The following is a 20,818-nucleotide window of genomic DNA, read 5'->3' on the forward strand; positions in this document are numbered from 1 at the left end:
TCACTTATCTAATCATGTTAATCCATGTATCATTCATTTGTTCGTCTTTTCATTTAATGCTGAAAGTAGAAAAAAAGAGAAAATGTTGCCTACTTTAGGCTAAAAATATGATCTCTAATTTGTTTATTTCTTTGCTCTCAATGCCTGTCATTACGCTGTCCAAGGTGCTATCTGAGGAGAAAAGATTGTATTAACTTTTATTTTGTTTTCGGGTTGTGATTGTAAGTTTTTACGTTTTTATAGTTTTTACGACTATTTTTACAACAAAAATGAAACATCACTAAGCTTACTTAAGCTGGACTGTGATGCTATTTTCTTCTGGAAACAAACAGTTTCATTATTTTCCTGTTATCTCTGTAAAGCTGCTTTGAAACAATCTGTATTGTAAAAAGTATGGCTAAATAATTTTAAACACATACTGTATTTAATTTCACTGCCATAGACTGTCACCAGATTTGATAAAAAGCTTTACTGATACAAACAAAGTGTGTACAATAAATAATATATATTTGCTTACCTGTCATGTTTGCTCACATGCGAGAGCGGAGTCTCTGTCAAGCCCAAGTTTGTCGCAAAGCTCTTTCCATCTCGAAAACGCCACGCAGATATTGATCCTTTTGTTTCTCTGTTTTTCCCTAAGCCTGCTTGCCTCAGTTGATCTACGTTTAGGTTTTTTGGAATTTCTGTACTCGTCAATTAATAATCGTTATTTGTGAACCATGATGATTGAACGACACAAAAGTGGAAACCAAGGATAGCGCCGATATTACGTCATTGATAGGCGACAATGACAAGGGACGAGCCATTATTTAAAACTGGAATTTCTCTGGATTTACAAATCTTTGGGAACTTTTGGGATAATGTAATTTCACAACTGCATGAAATATATCACACTATAAAAGTGTTTTTTGAATATTTTATTACAAAAATCTTACATATTGTAACTTTAAGAGTGAAATATGAGTTAACATTGTTAAATATAAAAAAGATAAAGTAATTGCAGTCGCATTGCATACAATATTTTAATATTTGTCTTTATTTTTTTTAAAGGGGGGTGTGGGGGGGCCTCCGACTGTTTCTTTGAAAAGGGCCTCTGAATTGCAAAGGCTGCCTCTGCAGTTGACTGACAACCGTCTGTGGTCTCCCAGTGGCTAACATTCACTGAAAAAAATGATTTGTTGAATTTAATCAATTTGTTTATGGTAAGTGGTTGCACATAATTGATTTTAGCTACATTTAAACAAATGCATTAAGTTGAACTAAAATTAAGTTGCATTAGTTGCATGCATTTGTTTAAATATTGCTAAAATCAATTGTGTGCAACCACTTACCATACAATTTTTTATTAAATTCAATGAATCATTTTTTTCAGTGTTATTGACAGTTCAGTGAAAAGTGATGAATTTAAATTACACCCAAACATAATAGATAATAGATCTATGCGTTCATCTCTGAAAACATTATTTTTGTCTTACATTTCATAACGAACTCAAGACAAGCTGAGTGCTCAGTGCTCACTGCAGTTCTTTTTCGTAAATTGAGATATATGCAAAGGATTGCAGGTGATTTAAAATGAGCATCCTTCAAAATGAGCTGAATAAAGGACATGAAACAAAGGTTGCCTTTCAAGGATCCTTCAAATTAAGATGTCCTTGATGAGAGTTGTAGCCCTGCTGGAAAACAATAAACACAAGTTTGCGAAAATATTGTTTATGTGTGTTTTTCAAGCCATCTCTGGGTATTATTTTTTTATAACAATAAAGTATATGAAAAATGCAGTGCTGACTGACAATAATGCAGTGCTCATTGCCTTTATTACAGTATAGAAACTATAAAATAGCTTGTATTTTCTTTATATAAAATAAAAAAATGTACTGCTCCAGCAGAGCAAGAATGTTTAGCCACCTTTATTAGGCCGGGAGCCAGGTCCACTCCTCTGGATGTTTTTTGCTACCTTTTTTCACTATTATTTCCTATTATCTCATACCTTGGGCCATCACAAGTTGATAACGACCACCCCCAACTCGGCCCCATTTGGGCCAAAAAAACACCCTTTTTGGGAAAAGCTTTTGGCGGAATGATGTAATTGTGAATATTAAGGTAGGCTACTGCAGCTACATAAATGGCCCTAAAATTATAACCCTAAAATTTTGAGGTACAGTGGAGAACTTTGCTTATACCAGCAGTAATCCTCTAGATAGAAAGGTCATCTTGGACTTAAATTGAAGCTTATAAACTTGGGAAGTTTTTCATGTACATTTGAGGCAGTGATATATATAATAAAATGCTTGAAAATGATCACTTTTGATGACAATTTGTCAGGCGGACAGACATTTTTTTTGAGGGTGATATATGACAGCAAAAAGGCAGCAATCCCCATAATCTTTTTCTGCTAGTTTCCCCTATGTGTCAGAATACACCATGCAAAATTGTAGGGTTATATGACCATCCAGGTGTCCTGCCGAATTTTGACTCCTGCCAAATTATTACCCCCCTAGTATTGGTAGGTTTAGGATTAGTTGTGGGGGAGGGGTTAGAATTAGGGGTGGGGTTAGGATTAGGCAATCAGGTACTGACTTCAACGAAGGGGGTAATAATTTGGCAGGAGTCAAAATTCGGCACAACACCTGCCTATATAGGTGTGCTGTCATTCTTCTCTAGCAATGGCTTTATGCGTAAGCGCTCTTCCAGTACAGTTGGTGGCAGTAAAACGCCTAACGATGGTTTAGCGATTATAGAATTATACAAAGAAGAGGAAGAGCGGCAGAAACGCGTGGTGTGTTTGTGTTATTGAAGTTTGTCCACCACTGAATTTTGAACAACAGAAATGAGCGAAACTCCTGTAACTTCATCAGTGTCAAAGGTAATATTGCGCAGACATGCGTTCATCCTCCCATAGTTGCTGAATTAATCACATTTGTTGAGGATAGTTATACATGATATATACTCATAATAATAAAAAAAATAACAATCATACATCCAGGCTAATATATTATGTTTTTCAGGGATGTTTTGTTTTTAAGTCAACCTCTAAAAAGAGAAAGAGACATGTCGGAGTTGGTGAGTAATGATAATCATTATTACCACCTTTACAAAAACAAATCGATTCATCCTGCCACTTTACAAATACTTATCGCCATTACCATCATTTTGTTTCGTTTTTTTTTTCCCATGTAGGTGGATATTTGGTGGATGGTAGTGACGATAACGGAAGCGATCGCTTTAGGATCTGTCAGAAATTATGGGAAACGGTTCAAATGAACACAGAGGTATATAACGTTATCTCGCTCATATAAACGCTCATCTGCGTTTGCAAACGCTTGAATTGTCTCAGTCAATAATGTATCTATTTTTGTTTCTTAATAAATATATAGCCTATTTTTTTTACAGGTAATACAAGATCAGTTGAATAAACATGTACTTGACAGTCTTGTCGAGTTTATTAAAAAGCATGACCTCGGCAACTCATCTGATGTCTGGAGACAGAGAACCAGTGAAATCCCCACAGCCGCTCTAATGTTGGGTATGGCCTTATTCTTATGCTTATATTAAACTTTTTAAATCATTAGAATAGAAATGTTCCTTTATTTGAACAACTTCGATTTGATCTAATATTTGAAGATTGTTTCAGAAAGTAAAGTACATGCATGAAAGCATGTATGTATTTGTTTTTGTAAATTTACTAATATTTAATATTTTATGTCATGTAGGCCTACACCCTTCCCTTGTCTAATTTTAATGTTCTTTAATGAGATGTTGTTTATATTCTGTTCTGTTCTTGCATTTCTTTAATTAAAAAAGGTGGTCAGACTGAAGTATTGTGCATGTACAGTACAGTACACATATACAGTAAGCTTGTGTGCTCCCCACTAAACATTGGACGTCGGATAGACGTGCAGATCATGTCTATATTGGGTCCGTCAGTCCATGACCAATTCTGGACATCTATTCGACGTCCAAACTAGGTCCACTATTTGGACGTCCAACCATGACCCAACTTGGATGTCATATTGACGTTCAACATTGGACCTTTGAACTGGGTAATTTTTTTGGACGTCATTTGGACGTCTATGACAGGTGCAGGAAATTTACGTGATTACTACGTAATATTTCTTTTATTTACAAATATCAACATTGTTATTATCAACATGATTAATACATATGAATACAGATTATTTATAATTATTATTATTGTTTGGAAAAGACTTACCTAATAAAACACACGATCCACAGCAAGCCGACCCCGTCTCCTTCCTTCTTCCCACAAACGAACTTTTGTGGACGGACGTCAACATTAGACGTGCGGAAGACGTCGAAAAAATACGTCACCTGGTGTCACAAAACAACCCCTTCAATGGACCGAATTTGGACGTCCAAAAATTACATGAAAATGACGTCACTCCGACGTCACATTGGGCAGTGGGTCCCCTTATGCCTGTTACAAATTGTACGATTTTGGGCTGTCCCAGACAAATATGACCAATCGTGGCAATTTCTGTGGTCATGGCTCCTAAACGGTAGTCCGACGACAAACAGTGGTCCTTCAGCGTACAGTGAGAGAGGTTCAAAGACAGTCTTTTGTAACCAAAGATAGCCTGGGACAGTGTCAGAACTTTAGATCACTTTAGCATGATCATCTCACAGTGTTTGCTGCTACGACCTACGTCTACTGACTAGCCATTAAAAATGCATGACCTCGTCTCTTCCTTCTCTTTTTTCAGCATACATAAAAAAAAAAATTGTCAAAGTTCTTGCTCTATTTGTTCACCACTAGCGCATGCTGATGAGGTTTTATTCTTCTATACTAATTTGCGTCGTAGCCTACGACATCTACAATCTAAATACATGTCGTATCCAAGTGTATTAGATCCATGTCATACAGTGTGATTTGTAATGATCTTATAAGATTGCCAAAATCGCTGTAGCAGGCATTAAAGTCGGCATGAAACGAAAGTTGCCATAGTCCTTTCTTCCCTATTGTGATGCATATCTGAGTAAGATCTTATAAGATTGCCAAAATCGCTGTAGCAGGCATTAAAGTCGGCATGAAACGAAAGTTGCCATAGTCCTTTCTTCCCTATTGTGATGCATATCTGAGTGAAACGGCTTCTTGAACAAGAAAAAAATGTAGGGCAGGACTTGATTTTGTCCATTGAGAATTGATTGGATTGTTGTATGGTTGTGGTTTGCTATGGCTGTGATGTCATGTGAGTGACAGGTTGTCATTAGAGAAAATATGTTGCTGCATGAGGGAGGGTAATTTATTTTGATTAAAGATTACGAGGATACATGATTTTTAAAAACAATTATGTGCACGGATAAATCATTTATAATAAATACGGCAATATTCCTTAAAAAAAAAAAATCATTTTGATTTCATGATGACTTTAATATCATGAAATCCATCCAAATAATATGACAGCGTTTTTTTTGTTTCACCTGACCAGATTAATGTTTGGAAACCGAGGTTTGTGTGTTCAGATCAGTGGTCTCCAATCCTGCTCCTGGAGAGCTAGGCTCTTTCTCAATTCTAAGAATATAAAGAACGGACTTGTGATCTCGTGGTACTCTGGCTACCTTGAAAGAACAAACACTGAAGTTTTTGCCCTATAGCCCCACTCCTAGTTCCACCTATTTTAGGGCTTAGTTAAACCTTTTATTGTCTTCTAGGGGTAAATGTGCCGGATCATGCCATGACATTTCGAAGTCTGTGTCATCTCCTTCAGGATTCTGTCACTCCGTTTGTGGTGTCTGTTCATGCCAAAGAATGTGCAGGTATGTATAAAACTATACACTATTAAATATAGCTGAACAAGTACATATGCACTACCTTTTAATAAAAGCTGAGGTTTTCAAACATGCAAAGTGTTGATTACAGGACTCAATTTGGGTCTTTGCAGCAGTTTTTTCCCCCCTCCACATCATTAAAAAAAAATGTTTTATATACTCTGAAACAGAGATGGATGTTTTTCTCACTTTAGACACAAAAAAATCACTTACTGTATAAGATCATCCTTTGTTAGATGATCAAAACCTTTGAGTTTTGGGACCTAATGCAAAAAATCTTGCTTAGATTTTATCCTGAAGTATGCTTAAACACAAAAGGCAGCATGTAGAATCAATTTCAGATTTATTAAAATGCATGTACATCTGCAACTATGCACATATTGCTTCATATAAATCTCAGTTAGAGGAAAATTAAGCAGACAAGCTTTATTCTCCACCCGTCTACTCAAAATAAGCATATATTGAGCTCACAATGATTATGCATAGCCTCATCTGCAAAAAAAATTGCATTTGCATGTTGTCCTCAAGGCGTGATAACACCAGGTTTAACAATAATCCTGCAGTTTTGTCATTTTTTTGACAGCTGTAAAGCACTTGATTCAGAAGCTTCTAGAGCAGCTGATGGGAAAAGGAGTGTCTGTGGATGAAGAACAGGAGGATGAAACTGCTTTACTGCAAAGGACACAGTGTACTATTAGTGCTCTGTGTCAGTGGTACAAGACTGTTAGCAAGGTAGGAGAAGACAAGAGAAGATAAACTGCTTAACTACAATAAAAGATGTTTATATCCTGAAAGAGAAGGTTTAGCAGCGCTACTTGCTGAAAAGGCCTCATTCCATTGTGAAGTAAACCCTGAAATTATGCTCTTTGGTTTCTTTTGTGGATTATTGTATGTGTATATTATTATCAAAATGATGAAGTACTGTATGTGATTATAGCATCAATATTAGAATGCTTGGGTCAGATTTAAAATTTGCAAATGAGTTTGGTAAATTCTAATAGAGGCGAAAGAGATTCTGTCCTGTTATTTCCTGAACTTTGTACTTTAAACATTCAGAACAATTGGTCTTTTGCAGAAATGCCAGCAAGTTTCTCCGCAAAGGAAAGAAAACTTGAAAAATAATGACTTGCCTCAGAGTTTGCCTGTTGTTGTGATCTTCAAAGACTTTGAGGCATTCAACTCTCAAGTTTTACAGGATTTTATCCTTATCTGCAGGTGGGATTTGTCTAGTGAAATGTAGTATGTGAAGTGTGATAGAAGAATATTGTTACAGTGCTTGCAAGGTTTTTTTTTTTTATTCTTACATCCTCTGTATATGGACATGAGGGGTGCATCATGATGTATCATAAGTAAATTGCTTCAATTATAATCAGCAAACCGTTATCACTGTAGGCTTTACAATGTGGTTTCATCTTACGGATACACCTTTTCTGATTTTGAAAAGCCGGACAATTACATTTTTTTAAATATTGAAATGCATTTTGACTGTTTACAGTCAGTGTATACATATGCACTCTGTTGTGTTGACGGTGTTGGTTGAAAATTTACCATTGAGATTGGATGACAAAAATCTATGGCCACAGCAAAACTCAGCATTGTGTTTCATTTAAACAGAACCTAAACCTAATACCTGAGATTACAATTTTAAGACAACTGTCTTTTGCCTGCCTTGAAAGCACTATTATTTGCAGGAAATGTTAATATTGTACATTGAATTGAAAAGCTGTTGTAAATGGTCGTGATCTGAGAAACCCTAATCTTTTTTTTTTTTTTTTTACCTTACTAACAGTCGATACACCCAGGAGCTTCCATTCATTTTTATTTTTGGCATTGCCACATCTCCCAGTGCTATCCAGCACAGGCTTCCCCACTCTGTGTCATCTCTGCTCTGTATTGAGGTCTTTCAGTCTCTCTCATGTACTCAGCATTTAGCTTCTGTTTTTGACAAGGTAAATAACCATTATGTTTTGTAATGCAAGTTAACATTTTAGTACTTTTAATTTTTAACTTTTAACTCATTTAATTTCCTCTTCTTGTTCTTCTGATTTCATTATTTGTTTGTCTTTCATAGCTGATTCTGAACTCCCAGTTTCCATTCAAGCTCAGCAGTAGGGTGATTCAGGTGCTGGTTGGCATCTTCCTCTACCATGACTTCTCGGTTCAAAATTTTGTTAAGGGCCTAAAGGTGAGCTGTCAAATACAGTGCCATGCTTGTTTCTTTCAAATGTCATTGTGATGGCATGTGTAAGGTTTCTTTGTTAATCATGTGTTGCAATGCACGTTATTGAAAAACAAATATCGGTGACAGTAGTGTTATTTGGCCCTTGTTGTATTCTGCCTTTTCAAGCACACTACTTTCACTATTACAGGGCTGCACACCGCATGTCACACCAAATATATTTGTCGGATACTAGGTGGTGCCGTAATAAGTACATTTGTGTTTTTAGTTAATAACTAACCCAAGTCTTTGGTCCAATTCACAAAAAAATAAAAAAAAACTCAGACATGCGTACGCATATTTTGGAGACAAAGCAGTTTGGCGACACCGATGGTGAGCTGAAGGACTGACGGCAGATGAAGGAAAACCACTTTAAATCCTCATAATGAGTCCTAATCATAAATGCAATAAGTTTAAATAAATAAAAGAATGATTTAAACTTTTTTACATCTGATATACACATTTAGATTAAATATGTCATTCTCATTAATGGAGTTGTGATCAGAATTAGTGGCACCTCTGGTAAATATGATAAAAAATCTCTGGCGCAAGCAGTACGACAAAGTCAAGAAATCAAAGGAGTTATGATAAATGGAGTAGAGCACAAAATCGGGCCTTTTGCAGATGATGTGATAGCATTCCTAGAGGAACCAAACGCATCACTGCCTAAATTGATGAATCTCTTGGAATCTTTTGGATATTTATCTGGATATAAAATAAATATTTCAAAAACCCAAATTCTGAGATTTAATTATATACCTTCTGAAAACATAAAAAAATCCTACAAATTTAATTGGAAAATGGAATCAATCAAATACCTTGGAGTAGAAATAACACAAGACCTTTTAGATATCAACAATAAAAATTATAAGCAAGTTCAAGACAATATACTAAAGGATATAGAGAAATGGGCCACTTTACCATTGGATTTTAGTTCCAGGATTGAAATAGTAAAAATGAATATTTTACCCAGATATTTATACTTATTCCAAGCACTCCCAGTAGAGGTCACTCAAATACAATTTACAACTTGGGATAGAATAATATCCAGATTTATTTGGGAAAGTAAGAGGCCTCGGGTGAAGTATGGAACTCTTCAGTTACCCAAAGAGGAAGGAGGGATGGCATTACCAAAGTTAAGAGACTATTATTATGCGGCACAATTGAAATATGTATATGGTTGGTGTAATCCAAATTTTGAAGGTAAATGGAAAGCGATTGAAATGGGGACATTGAAACAGCCAATTCAAAACTTCCTCGGAGATAAAGACACATATGAACAAAACAAAAGCTGCCTAGATGCAATAACTAAACATACATTTAGTGTCTGGTATAGAATACTTAAGAGGTATAAACTCCAAAAACATGTAGCAAAATTAAAATGGATAGCATACGATAATAAATTTATGCCGGCTAAATTAGATCACAGTAATAAATACTGGATAACTAAGGGAGTCACAGCCTGGTGTGTTTTGGAGAACAATGGGAAGTTGGAGAGTTTCCAAAGTCTGACACAGAAATACCTATTTGGCAAACAGGATTTTTATCGTTATCTTCAAATGAGAGACTATTATAGGAGAGAGATTCAGGTGGATCCCTCCATAGAAGAGAGCGGTGTTGTTCAAATAATGGCAAAAGCTTACAAAGACAGTAGTATTAGGATCATTTCTGCATTATATAAAGCCTTAATAAACAACGATAAACACACAACTCAAAAAGTTAAACTAAAATGGGAAAAATAATTTAACATAGAAATTGATGATATGGATTGGCTAGACATGTGGAAATTACACCATACAACAACCGGCTCGCGGATATGGAGGGAGTTCGCCTGGAAAAATCTGATAAGATTTTTTATCACACCCAAATTAAAAAGTAAACAATTACAGAGGCAACAGAAATGTTGGAGAGAATGTGGGGAGACAGATGTTGACCATTCACACATTTTTTGGAAATGTCCGAAACTTCTAGAGTTTTGGGAAAATACTTGTACTGTCATGTGCCAAGTCTTGGTATATACAATTCCTTTGAAACCTGAGGTTTTATATTTGTGTAATTTTTGTGATGGTACTATTCATAAATGTGATGAATATTTGGTTAAAATAATGTTGATAGCAGCAAAAAAAATCTATCACGAGGAAATGGGGGAAAGCTACAGTGCCATCAAAGGAACAATGGATAACTACAATTGAGGACATATTCCTAATGGAGAAATTGACATACAGACTGAGACTACAAGAACCACAATTGGAAAGCAAATGGGAAAAATGGTCAACTGTACAAGCAAAGTAATTAAATATGATAAAAAATGGCTGTAAAAAATAAATTGCATTGTTTATCCTTTTGATCTTTCATTCGAAAAATTAGCAAAAATCTAACCTTTCATTGAAGTAAAAGAATTGAAAGTGGGGGGCTTTTCTCCAAAACACGCTGGCCATAATTATTGGCTCCCTGTTCTTAAATACTTTTTGCAACCTCCTTTTGCCAGGAGTTTTTTGCCTGAGTTTTCTTCTATAATGCCTGATGAGTTTGGAGAACAACTGACAAGAGATCAGAGACCATTCCTTCATAGAGAATCTCTCCAGATCCTTCAGATTCCCAGATTCATGTTGGCGCTTCTTCTCTTCAGTTCACCCCACTCATTTTCTATAGGGTTCAGTTTAGGGGACGGGGACGGTCATGGCAGAAGTTTCATTTTGTGCTCAGTTACCCATTTTTGTGTTGATTTTGATGTTTGCTTTGTACCGTTGTCCTGATGGAAGATCCAACCACAGCCCAAGATTTCTAGCAGAGGCAGTCAGGTTTTGATTTTTTTATCTGTTAGAGGTAATTGCTAGAATCCATAATACCATGTGTCTGAACAAGATGTCCAGGACCTCCAGCAAAATAACAGGCAAACACTACAAATAAGATCCAGCAGTATATTTAACTGTAGACAAGGGGTACTTTTTATCCCTGTTTGCACCAAACACATCTGGTGGGTTTGCTGCCAAAAAGCCCTTTTTTTGTTTCATCTGACCATAGAATCCGGTCCCTTTTAAAAGTTCCAGTCGTGTCTGTCGACTGAATATGCTGGAGTTTATTTTTGGAGGAGTGAGGAGGATTTTTCTTGAAACCCTCCCAAACAACATGTGGGGATGTAGGGGTTGTTTGATATATATTTTTAGGCTTTCTAACCCCAAGACCCAAGTAATCTCTGCAATTCTCCATCTGTGATCCTTGGAGAGTCTTTGGCCACTCGAACTCTCCTCCTCACCGTCCATTAAGACAATATAGACACATATCCTCTAACTGGCAGATTCGTAACATCTTTAGTTGATTGGAACATCTTAATTATTGCCCTGATGGTCAAAATGGGGATTTTCAATTCTTTATCTATTTTCTTACAGCCACTCTCTATTTTGTGATGCTCAACAATCTTTTGCTGCACATCAGAACTATATTCTTTGGTTTTACTCATTGTGATGGATGATTAAGGGAATTTGGCCTTTGTGTTTCCTCATATTTAAACTCCTGTGAAACAAGAAGTCATAGCTAGACAATGTCATGTTCCTAGTCACCCTGGTGTGCTAAAAAAGGTAAATATTAGTGGGAATATATTTCAAAGATATTTTACTCAAAAATTTTTTTAGGGGTGCCAATAATTGTGGCCAACGTGTTTTGGAGAAAAACATTTATTTCATAATGTGACCCCCCCCCCCATTCAATTCTTTTACTTCAATGAAAGGTTAGATTTTAGCAAAAAAAAATTAATGAAAGATCAAAAGGATAAACAATGCAGATTTATTTTTTACAGCCATTTTTTATCATATTTACCAGGGATGCCATTAACCCTCTGGGGTCTGGGGTGTTTTTGGGGTCCTTGAGATGTTCTGACATGCCCTGACATTTGTGCTTTTTTCAGTTGCTTATAAACATATCAATGGCAAAAAAAAATTACACTCTATTTAGCACAAACAGGACTACCATGATATATGAGCCACATGTATGTACATGTTTTCATTTTTGAGAGAATAATGTTTATGCATGGTTATTGAAAAAACTAAAAATGAAAGTTTCTGAAATAAGGCCACAAAACACATACTAAATATGTCAATAAGACTTTTGACTAATGGATGTAGAGTTTTTTTCTTCAAAATGATGTGAAAATCATCCTGCCTAATCATTCACATAAAACGATACATTGATTTAAGTTTTGCAAAACACTTTTAGTTTGGAAAGGCAATATGCGGATGGGGCGTAAACGATCATGCATATTTAGTAGTTCACACCTGATGAGACCATGCCCCTGCATACTTAATGAGCCATTCATTCAGGTGTGTCACCTATAGCTAACTTAAATATTCAAGCTACACATATATACACACACACATATATATATATACACATATATATATATATATATATATATGTGTGTATATATTTATACACAAATATTTTATATACTTTTTTTTTTTTCACACATTGTGCTTGCAAATTGTATAATATCCAAGGTAAACATGTCTAGTAATTGTGCAGTTAATTCTCATACTGTATTTTCAGTTTTGGAATATTTATCCTCTCCCCAAATTTGTTACTAATAAAACACAATACAAATTATTTAAAGAAAAAAATTATATTTACCTTTTAATAGTTTGTTTACATCTACCTTGTAAATATATTTTTTTATTAAAAAGGTTACAATTACAGCAACAATTCAAGTGTAATCTTACAGTATATTCTACAGTAAAAACTGTACCCAAATCTAGTCAACAAAATGTTGTCTTTCATATTTCGCCTGACTGTAACGTTGTCTTTATGAAATATTAGGGCATATAAATGTTAATTTGCAGTTTAATACGTTGCTTATACAAATAGCCTACATTTTATTTCAACATATTTCAGTCGATTTTTACTCATCTCAGTATAGCAATACAGTTTGCTAAAACATCATCATTCATTCACACACGCGATTTAAATTTAAACTGTCTTTTGCAAGCTGTGGTAAACAGCGCGCATATCTGCCGTTCATTCATTCATAAACAGAAACCCGATTCACGTGAGAAGGAAAAAAAACTTACTACTGTATTCCTCAGCTCGCTCCTCGATATACCCGCACTTCTGAGGTACATTTTCCATTATTATTATTCCTCACAGTGCTGCGAGACGGTGTAAACAAGTAATGATCTGAATAAACTTGTGTTTCTCGAGCTGATATGGGGGCGTTCACAGGATTGCGCGGATTGCCTCAGCCATTTGCGTTTGAATAGCGTGCGCTCTCCGTGGGCGGAGTCACATTACATTTGAATCAGCTGTAATGAGCTCGACTGGAATCGCTCTCTTTTAATACAGATTTCACAAGATGAGAATATTTGTTTTTTATATAAATTACTTCATTTAAAAGAAGAGAATTCAAGCTTCATGCCTGTGTGTCTGTATGCCTGTTTGACTGAGTATTCACTGAGTTATTGTTCATTTTCGGACGTGTTTCAGAATGGACTACACTGACAGAGAGAAGGCAGAACTCGCATCACGTTTATTTTTCTTTATTTGGCAAAAAGCACAACACTTTGTTTTTATTGTGAGTATACACAAAAATAATACACATTTAACAGAATCGATTGATGTATGAAACTCCTATGGAAAATCAAAGTCAACAGAGTATTTATGAGTTTCTTTTACACTGATAAAAAAAAAGCGAGCTGGTATCGCCGGCGATACCGCCGACCTCAGGGGGTTAATTCTGACCAAAACTAAATTAAATTAAATCATTACCAAGTTACAAAAAATTTTTATATTCTAATAAATAGAAATATTTGTAGTGGATGCGATGCTTTTGAACACTTTTCCTGTGGCATGCTGTGTTTTAATGTTTTTTACTACAGCAAGGATTGCTTGGTGCATGATAACAGCAGAACTCGTTGTCTGAGAAAATATTTACACGCAGATAATGATCAATAATGCACAATAAGGCCTATCTGTTTTCATTAAAAATATAAAGACATAAAAAAAAATATTTGGCCAGTGTAAAAGATTAAGAAAAACTTTCTCTGAAATGTATTTTAAACTATTTGATTTATTTATTCAAAAACAAGGCAAGGATAGGCTACTAAATGATTTTAAGCAATGTAATGTGATGGCACGTCCATATCTCATTTTTCTAATGTCTTGTACTGTTAAAAATGGTATCACGTGGATGAATATGCATATGCAATTGATATGCAGATGAAGATATGCATAGTAAAACTAGGCATTGTAAGCTCCATGGTATGGTTATTTTGGGGAGAAGACGGGGTGGAGATGCATGTGTGCACAATCTTCCGCTGACTGACCGTTCTGGCGCTTTTTAAGTCATTTTATTATATACAGTGTGTGTATATATATATATATATATATATATATATATATATATATATATATACAGTATAAATATGGTGTATGCCATTTTTGGCTTCCGGGCACTCATACACTTTTAGTAAGGATCCTACGTACAATTTTATAGATGAGACCCCTGGTGTCATCTAATTAACCTATATCTGCTGAACATAAAGGGCAAACTGAACGAGACCTGATACGTGTGCAGACAACAGGAAATTCTGAGGAAAAATGACAAATGAAAGATATAATGCTAATGTTGTCCATAGTAGGTTTGACACAATGCTGTTTTGTCTTACAGTATCCCAGCTAAAGTATAAATATATTATTTAATTATTATTAACAATTATTAATGGTATTATTAATGGCATTATTAATATTAGGAACTACAAAACCCCAAACCATATCGCCATACACTATTCCAAACCTCTCTAAAGTCTACCTGAACCTATCACAGGAGGTGCTAGTGCTGTTTCTTTCGCTTTGCTTTATGGCTGTGACAGTGGCTTTATATTTATTTATTTATTTATTTATTTAAAAAATGGAATGAAAGGAAGAAATTTATTGGCTGCAAAAATGGGTCAGATGTGAGTGAAGATTTGCGAAAAGAAATGAGATTCCATGTCCAGTGGAATAACTCATATTGTTAAATTCATGGAAAATCAGGTGACCAGACATAAAAGATTGGTCTAATTTGAATCCGAAAAGTAACACTTAGCTCTAATTAAAGGGTTAGTTCACCCTAAAATGAAAATGATGTCATTAATGACTCACCCTCATGTCGTTCCAAGCCCGTAAGACCTCCGTTCATCTTCGGAACACAGTTTAAGATATTTTAGATTTAGTCCGAGAGCTTTCTGTCCCTCTATTGAAAATGTATGTACGGTATACTGTCCATGTCCAGAAAGTTAATAAAGACATCATCAAAGTAGTCCATGTGACATCAGTGGGTTAGTTAGAATTTTTTGAAGCATCGAAAATACATTTTGGTCCAAAAATAACAAAAACTACGACTTTATTCAGCATTGTATTCTCTTCCGGGTCTGTTGTCAATCCGCATTCACGACTCCGCAGTCGACGCTGCTGACGTGTTATAGCGACATGCACACTTACGCACCATTTTAAAAAATATAGCAATACCAAAATACAAACAATGTAAAAATGTGTTTTGGTGTACCACTGCCGGTGGTACTTAAGTGTCAAGTTGACCGGTACAGCCCTACTTTGTATTTATATTTCACATGCACAATTTTGAATTGTTGGCTTTTGTACACCTACTGGTGTAACAATGTAATTGACTGACATAATCATTATTTGAAGAGCCAAGTTACTTTCAAAAGGTGTTTACTGCAATTAAACACTACAATAACTCCTTTTGTCTTCCAGTTCTCTATGTTAGAGCACTTTAATGGACAGCCTCTCAGTGTGCTTTGCTGTCAGAAGAAAGAGGCTTTGCTTTGTGCCAAGACATTGAGCCAAAAAAATGTGGAAAGAATCCGTCATCTACCCTCATTCATGAGGTATACACAAATTTTCACCCCAGTAAATGGCTACCACAACAGTTCTGTAACTACACAACATGTGTTTTTGTAGGTATGTGGAGACTCAAGAGCCCCAGGAGCAGGTGCAGCTCCTTACCAGTGATGAACATGTCAAGGTAACTACTACTAATTATTATTATTCCACAATAGTCCATGTAGTTGATTGAATTGTGTCTCCTCTTTAGTTCTATTACATGCAGAGTGTAACAAGTTTTGTGTAGTAGTTGTTTTGTGAGTCCGGTTGACAATTTCAGCAGTCTATTAGATGATGCACCACAAACCTAAGAAATACACTATACATAACTCATGCCTGGTATAATATCAGTGGGCAAACATATTGCTGCAACTCCCACCGCTTTGACAAATGACCAAAATGATCTTTTTGCTGTTCCCATAAAATTAATAAGATTTGCATTGGTGGGCAGTATACCAGTTTAAAAGAAAAACTTGTGCGCAATGCTTAATTTGTAAATGAATAATTGCGGGATAAAAATAGCAATTAAAAGGCACTGTGACCGACACTCACCATATTACAACTTCAGTTTTCCTGGAACATACAATGACATCATTAAACGGTGATAGCACAACTATAAAAGCAAATACGAACCATGAATACGGCAACAACTCAACATCTAGTCCTTTGGGTGAAGGAGGCCAACCATTAGAAATATGTGTGCGAAGTTTGGTTAGAGCAGAACAAAACGCACATGCAGCATTAATGTCAGCAGCAGACCGAGATTTACAGGCAGCCATTTTTGATATTTCTTTAAATATTTGCAGCATTCAGTTTTGGCAAATGGAAGCTCAGGCATGCTTGCTTGACACGCAGGAACCAATGAGGTTCATTCCCGCATGTTACATCAGCACGTTTGAGCTTCTGCAAGAACCAATTAAATTAGAAATTTTACTCAGATTGACCCTTACACAATTTGGGGATGGCATCTCTATCACTTGCTTTAACCACTATAATGTTGGCCAGAGGTGCCAAACTCAATTTCTGTTTTGGCCACATTAGCTAATGTGTAGCTGATATAACAAAACAAACAAAGCACTCATAACTAGTGTTGTCACGATACCAAAATTATGACTTAGATACGATACCAGACCAAAATACCTCAATACCGATACTGAATCGATACCATGGCAAAAAAAACTAAAACAGTAAAAGTAATTGAAAAATATGACAGAACTTACAAATCATTGATTTATAAATTAATTTTAAAAAGCTAAAAACTCACATGACCAGCATGTTCCTGCCCTGCTTTGTGACCATTCCCTCCCCTTTATTAAAAATAATAATAATAATAATAATTACATGTCAGTGTGAACGTCCTTACCGAGATGTTTGCAACAATCACATTATTATCAATCATGCTAACATTTACAAACCTTTCACAACTCTGAACAGGTTGGGATGACCAAAATCTTATTTCATGATACGAGTCATTTAATACTTTTTAAATGTAATTTTATAATTATAATATAGATATTTAATTTAATTGTATCTTTGTTATTAAAAATAAGCAAAAAAGCTAATTACAAACAATATGACAAATACTATAAGAGACAAATAAAATAAACAGTGCTTAATTTCTTTTTTGAAAGCTAAATAGACCTTCTGTAGCTGAAAAAATAAGGTCTTCACTCTATAAATTAACTATAGACTGATTCTTAATAAATAGATTAAATTTAAATTTTCAGTCAAGCATTGGGTGACTGTCTATTTACTTTTGTTGTTAGATTAACATTAGTCACACAGAATATTAGGCTGCCGGTCCGGCTCTTTAAGACCTGCACGTATCCAATACATTGGAACATATACGATTTCTTTTTACAAACGGATTACGTTCACTAAAGACATACCCGACTGTGTTTACGTGAATACTCGCCAGGACGTGCATTTTTACATATCATTTTGACTATTCAAACCTAATAATCCGTGAAAGAGAACTGAAGTCGCGATCGTATGCTGTCTGAACGGCGTGTGCCATTATGTGGCAATATAGGGATAAAGCCTGATATATTTGGGAAAAGGCCAACTAATAAAATGTGTACAAGTTTGTAAAAATAACGTTAACTAATGCAAATAAGAATAAATGACTTACTAATCAGAAGTTATATCATCGAAGAATGGATAAGTCTGTGACCCATTAAAATGAACAATTTGTTTTCCAGGGGTTTAGTTTTAAATGCACAAATAGCAGCATAAACAACATGAGGATTCACATATTGTCACATCACGCACCTGCATTGCTTCTGTTAATGGAGAAAAACAATAAAATTGTATAAGTAAAAGGATTAAATACGGGTAAATATTTCACTTAAAGGGTTAGTTCACCCAAAAATGAAAATTCTGTCAGTAATTACTCACCCTCATGTTGTTCCAACCATGTAAGTCTTTCGTGCGGAATACATGTTAATACTTTTTGTGCGGAAAAACAAAAAAAATAACGACTTTATCCAACTATTAGTGTTCTTCAATGTGGGCCTCTGACGAGAGTTCACGGGAGCGCCACGACGCATGCGCGAGAACTGAGATTACGGCGTTCTTCTTCTTCTTCTTCGTTCTACAGCGTGCGTCTTCCTCTGCTTATAAACAGACCGTTTTGCGCTTCCGGCAATGTCGGGACGTCATCTTGTACATAGATATCATTATTATATGATATCTATGATCTTGTACAGTAAATGGCGGTAATACTCCTAAGGAGTGAGCAGCCAGTAACAATAGAAGAAGAACGCCGTAATCTCAGTTCTCGCGCATGCGTCGTGGCGCTCCCGTGAACTCTCGTCAGAGGCCCACATTGAAGAACACTAATAGTTGGATGAAGTCGTTATTTTTGTTGTTTTTCCGCACAAAAAGTATTGTCGTCGCATGATAAGCGTAATGTAGAGCCACTGTAGTCACTTGGACTATTTTAACTATGTTTTTAATAACTTTTCTGGGCCGACGAGTTTCGGTCCCTCTGAAAGCCTATGGAGGAGTGATGCAGCCGTCAGATTTCATCAAAAATATCTTAATTTGTGTACCGAAGATGAACGAAAGACTTACATGGTTGGAACAACATGAGGGTGAGTAATTACTGACAGAATTTTCATTTTTGGGTGAACTAACCCTTTAAATAATTATAGATTAACAAAACGAAAGAAAAAACTGGGACAAGTAGCATATGCAGAGTTCTGGTTTATTTTTGTGACACGCTCCAAAAATGAGATGGCAGACCCTTTACAGTTTCAAATGATGTGTGAGTATTTTAAGTAAACCAAACATATAAATGACTATTTTAAGTTTTTTTCCCACTGTTATGAGGAATATAAATGTGCCGGCGCATTTGTCATGATTACGTAATGCCTGTTACCTGTAATGTGTTAGCCCAACACTACTTGCCTGAATTGTGAACTTTGTGTCTATGGATTCTTTGGGTCATGCTGTATCCATCGGTTCTGGTTAGAGTAACAAAACGAAAGTAAAAAAAATTAAAAGGGCCATCTTGTTTGTTTTCTTTATTTTGTATATAAGCAATAAACTAATCTTCTTTTGTGATTTATGTCTTTTCAGGATGTATGTCAAAAATTACTGAAAAACCTCCATAAATACCACAAAAATTACTATCCAATTCTTCTGTGATTTATGTCTTTTCAGGATGTATGTCAAAAATTACTGAAAAACCTCCATAAATACCACAAAAATTACTATCCAATTCTTCAGTGTCTGCACTCTATGACATCATTACTGCCTAAGTTTCCTCTCGGAAAGCACGTAAGTAGACCTTTTGGCAGCACTTTCTTTTTTAAACATTGTCTTTAGTGCACATTACATGTACTTAATATTAAATTATGCATAATTACATCCAACTAAACCCAGTGACACTTTATTTTAATGTGTCCTTGTTACACATTACTTGTATTTACTATAGTAATAACTATAAATTAGGCATAATTACATGCAACTAACCCTCAACCAAACCTTAATCCTACCCTAACCCTATAGTAAGTACATGTACTGAATTAATATTACTCAGTACTTGAATGTATAATTACACTGTAACAGGAACACAGTACTTACTATAGGGTTAGGATTAGGGTTTGGTTTTGTTTAGGGTTAGTGTCACATGCCTGTCCTGTCTTGTGCTGCACATGGGTGTTTTGTTATTTTGGGCCATGTGCTCATGTCATTGTCTGATCCCTCCCACTTGTTATCTGATTATTGTTTGAGTTCTTCCACCTGTTCCCTCTTGATTAGTTCCCTTTATAAGTCCCCTCTTGTTTGCAGTCTGTGTCGGTTCGTTGTCTAATGTTTCCTGTTCCCTGTGATTCCCCAGTAAGTTCTTGTTCTGTTTTTGGTTTTGTATTTACTCGTGGTTATGTTTGGTTATGTTTTCCCCCTCGTGGGTTTTGTTTTGTGTTTAGCTTTTCTTTTATTAATAAATATTTCTTTCTCTGCACTTGAGTCCTCGCACCTTTTGTATTTACCCATTCCGTGACAGAACGAACCGACCAATGAGGACTCAGCGGAGAAAGGGGGCGCAACCAGTCTCCTGTCCGCACTGGGAGCGGATTCTCCGATTTCAGGAGCTAATCTCCCTTCGTCAGCAGTGGACGGGGGTGAGAGAATTCAGTCACGTGTTCTGTAGCGCAGCTGAGGGGCTGAATCTTGACGAGGAGGCTCGTAAGGACTTATTTAATCATGCGCTCGACGAACCGATGGACTGGCTGATCCGATCGGCGTTTGATCGGGTCAGTTTTGAGGCGATGTTGGAGGGTCTTATTCGCCATCAGGAGAGAATTGCCAGGAAGGTGGTCCCGAGTCAGGTGGTCCCTAATCAGATGGTCCCAGTTCCGGTGGTCCCAGTTCCGGTGATCCCGAGTCCGATGGTCCCGAGTCCGGTGGTCCCGAAACGGAGGAGGAGAAGGAAGACTC

General features: G+C 35.9%; 1 protein-coding gene across 2 annotated transcripts in view; it reads left to right on the forward strand.

Annotated features, from left to right (window-relative positions):
• Nucleotides 1-2,727: 2,727 nt before the first annotated feature.
• orc3 (origin recognition complex, subunit 3) overlaps nucleotides 2,728-20,818 on the forward strand; it is a 39,448-nt gene continuing 21,357 nt past the window's right edge. For both annotated transcript variants that reach the window (XM_079852427.1, XM_079852428.1), the window contains exons 1-12: nucleotides 2,728-2,863; nucleotides 3,006-3,060; nucleotides 3,178-3,269; nucleotides 3,391-3,523; nucleotides 5,671-5,775; nucleotides 6,371-6,519; nucleotides 6,863-7,002; nucleotides 7,577-7,736; nucleotides 7,859-7,972; nucleotides 15,746-15,879; nucleotides 15,953-16,016; nucleotides 19,541-19,657. In XM_079852427.1, coding sequence (XP_079708553.1) covers nucleotides 2,828-2,863; nucleotides 3,006-3,060; nucleotides 3,178-3,269; nucleotides 3,391-3,523; nucleotides 5,671-5,775; nucleotides 6,371-6,519; nucleotides 6,863-7,002; nucleotides 7,577-7,736; nucleotides 7,859-7,972; nucleotides 15,746-15,879; nucleotides 15,953-16,016; nucleotides 19,541-19,657 — 1,299 coding nt within the window. In that variant the 5' untranslated portion in view covers nucleotides 2,728-2,827. The remainder of the gene's footprint in view (nucleotides 2,864-3,005; nucleotides 3,061-3,177; nucleotides 3,270-3,390; nucleotides 3,524-5,670; nucleotides 5,776-6,370; nucleotides 6,520-6,862; nucleotides 7,003-7,576; nucleotides 7,737-7,858; nucleotides 7,973-15,745; nucleotides 15,880-15,952; nucleotides 16,017-19,540; nucleotides 19,658-20,818) is intronic.

The sequence above is a fragment of the Squalius cephalus genome, assembly GCF_949319135.1.
Source record: "Squalius cephalus genome assembly, chromosome: 20".
Lineage (NCBI taxonomy): Eukaryota > Metazoa > Chordata > Actinopteri > Cypriniformes > Leuciscidae > Squalius > Squalius cephalus.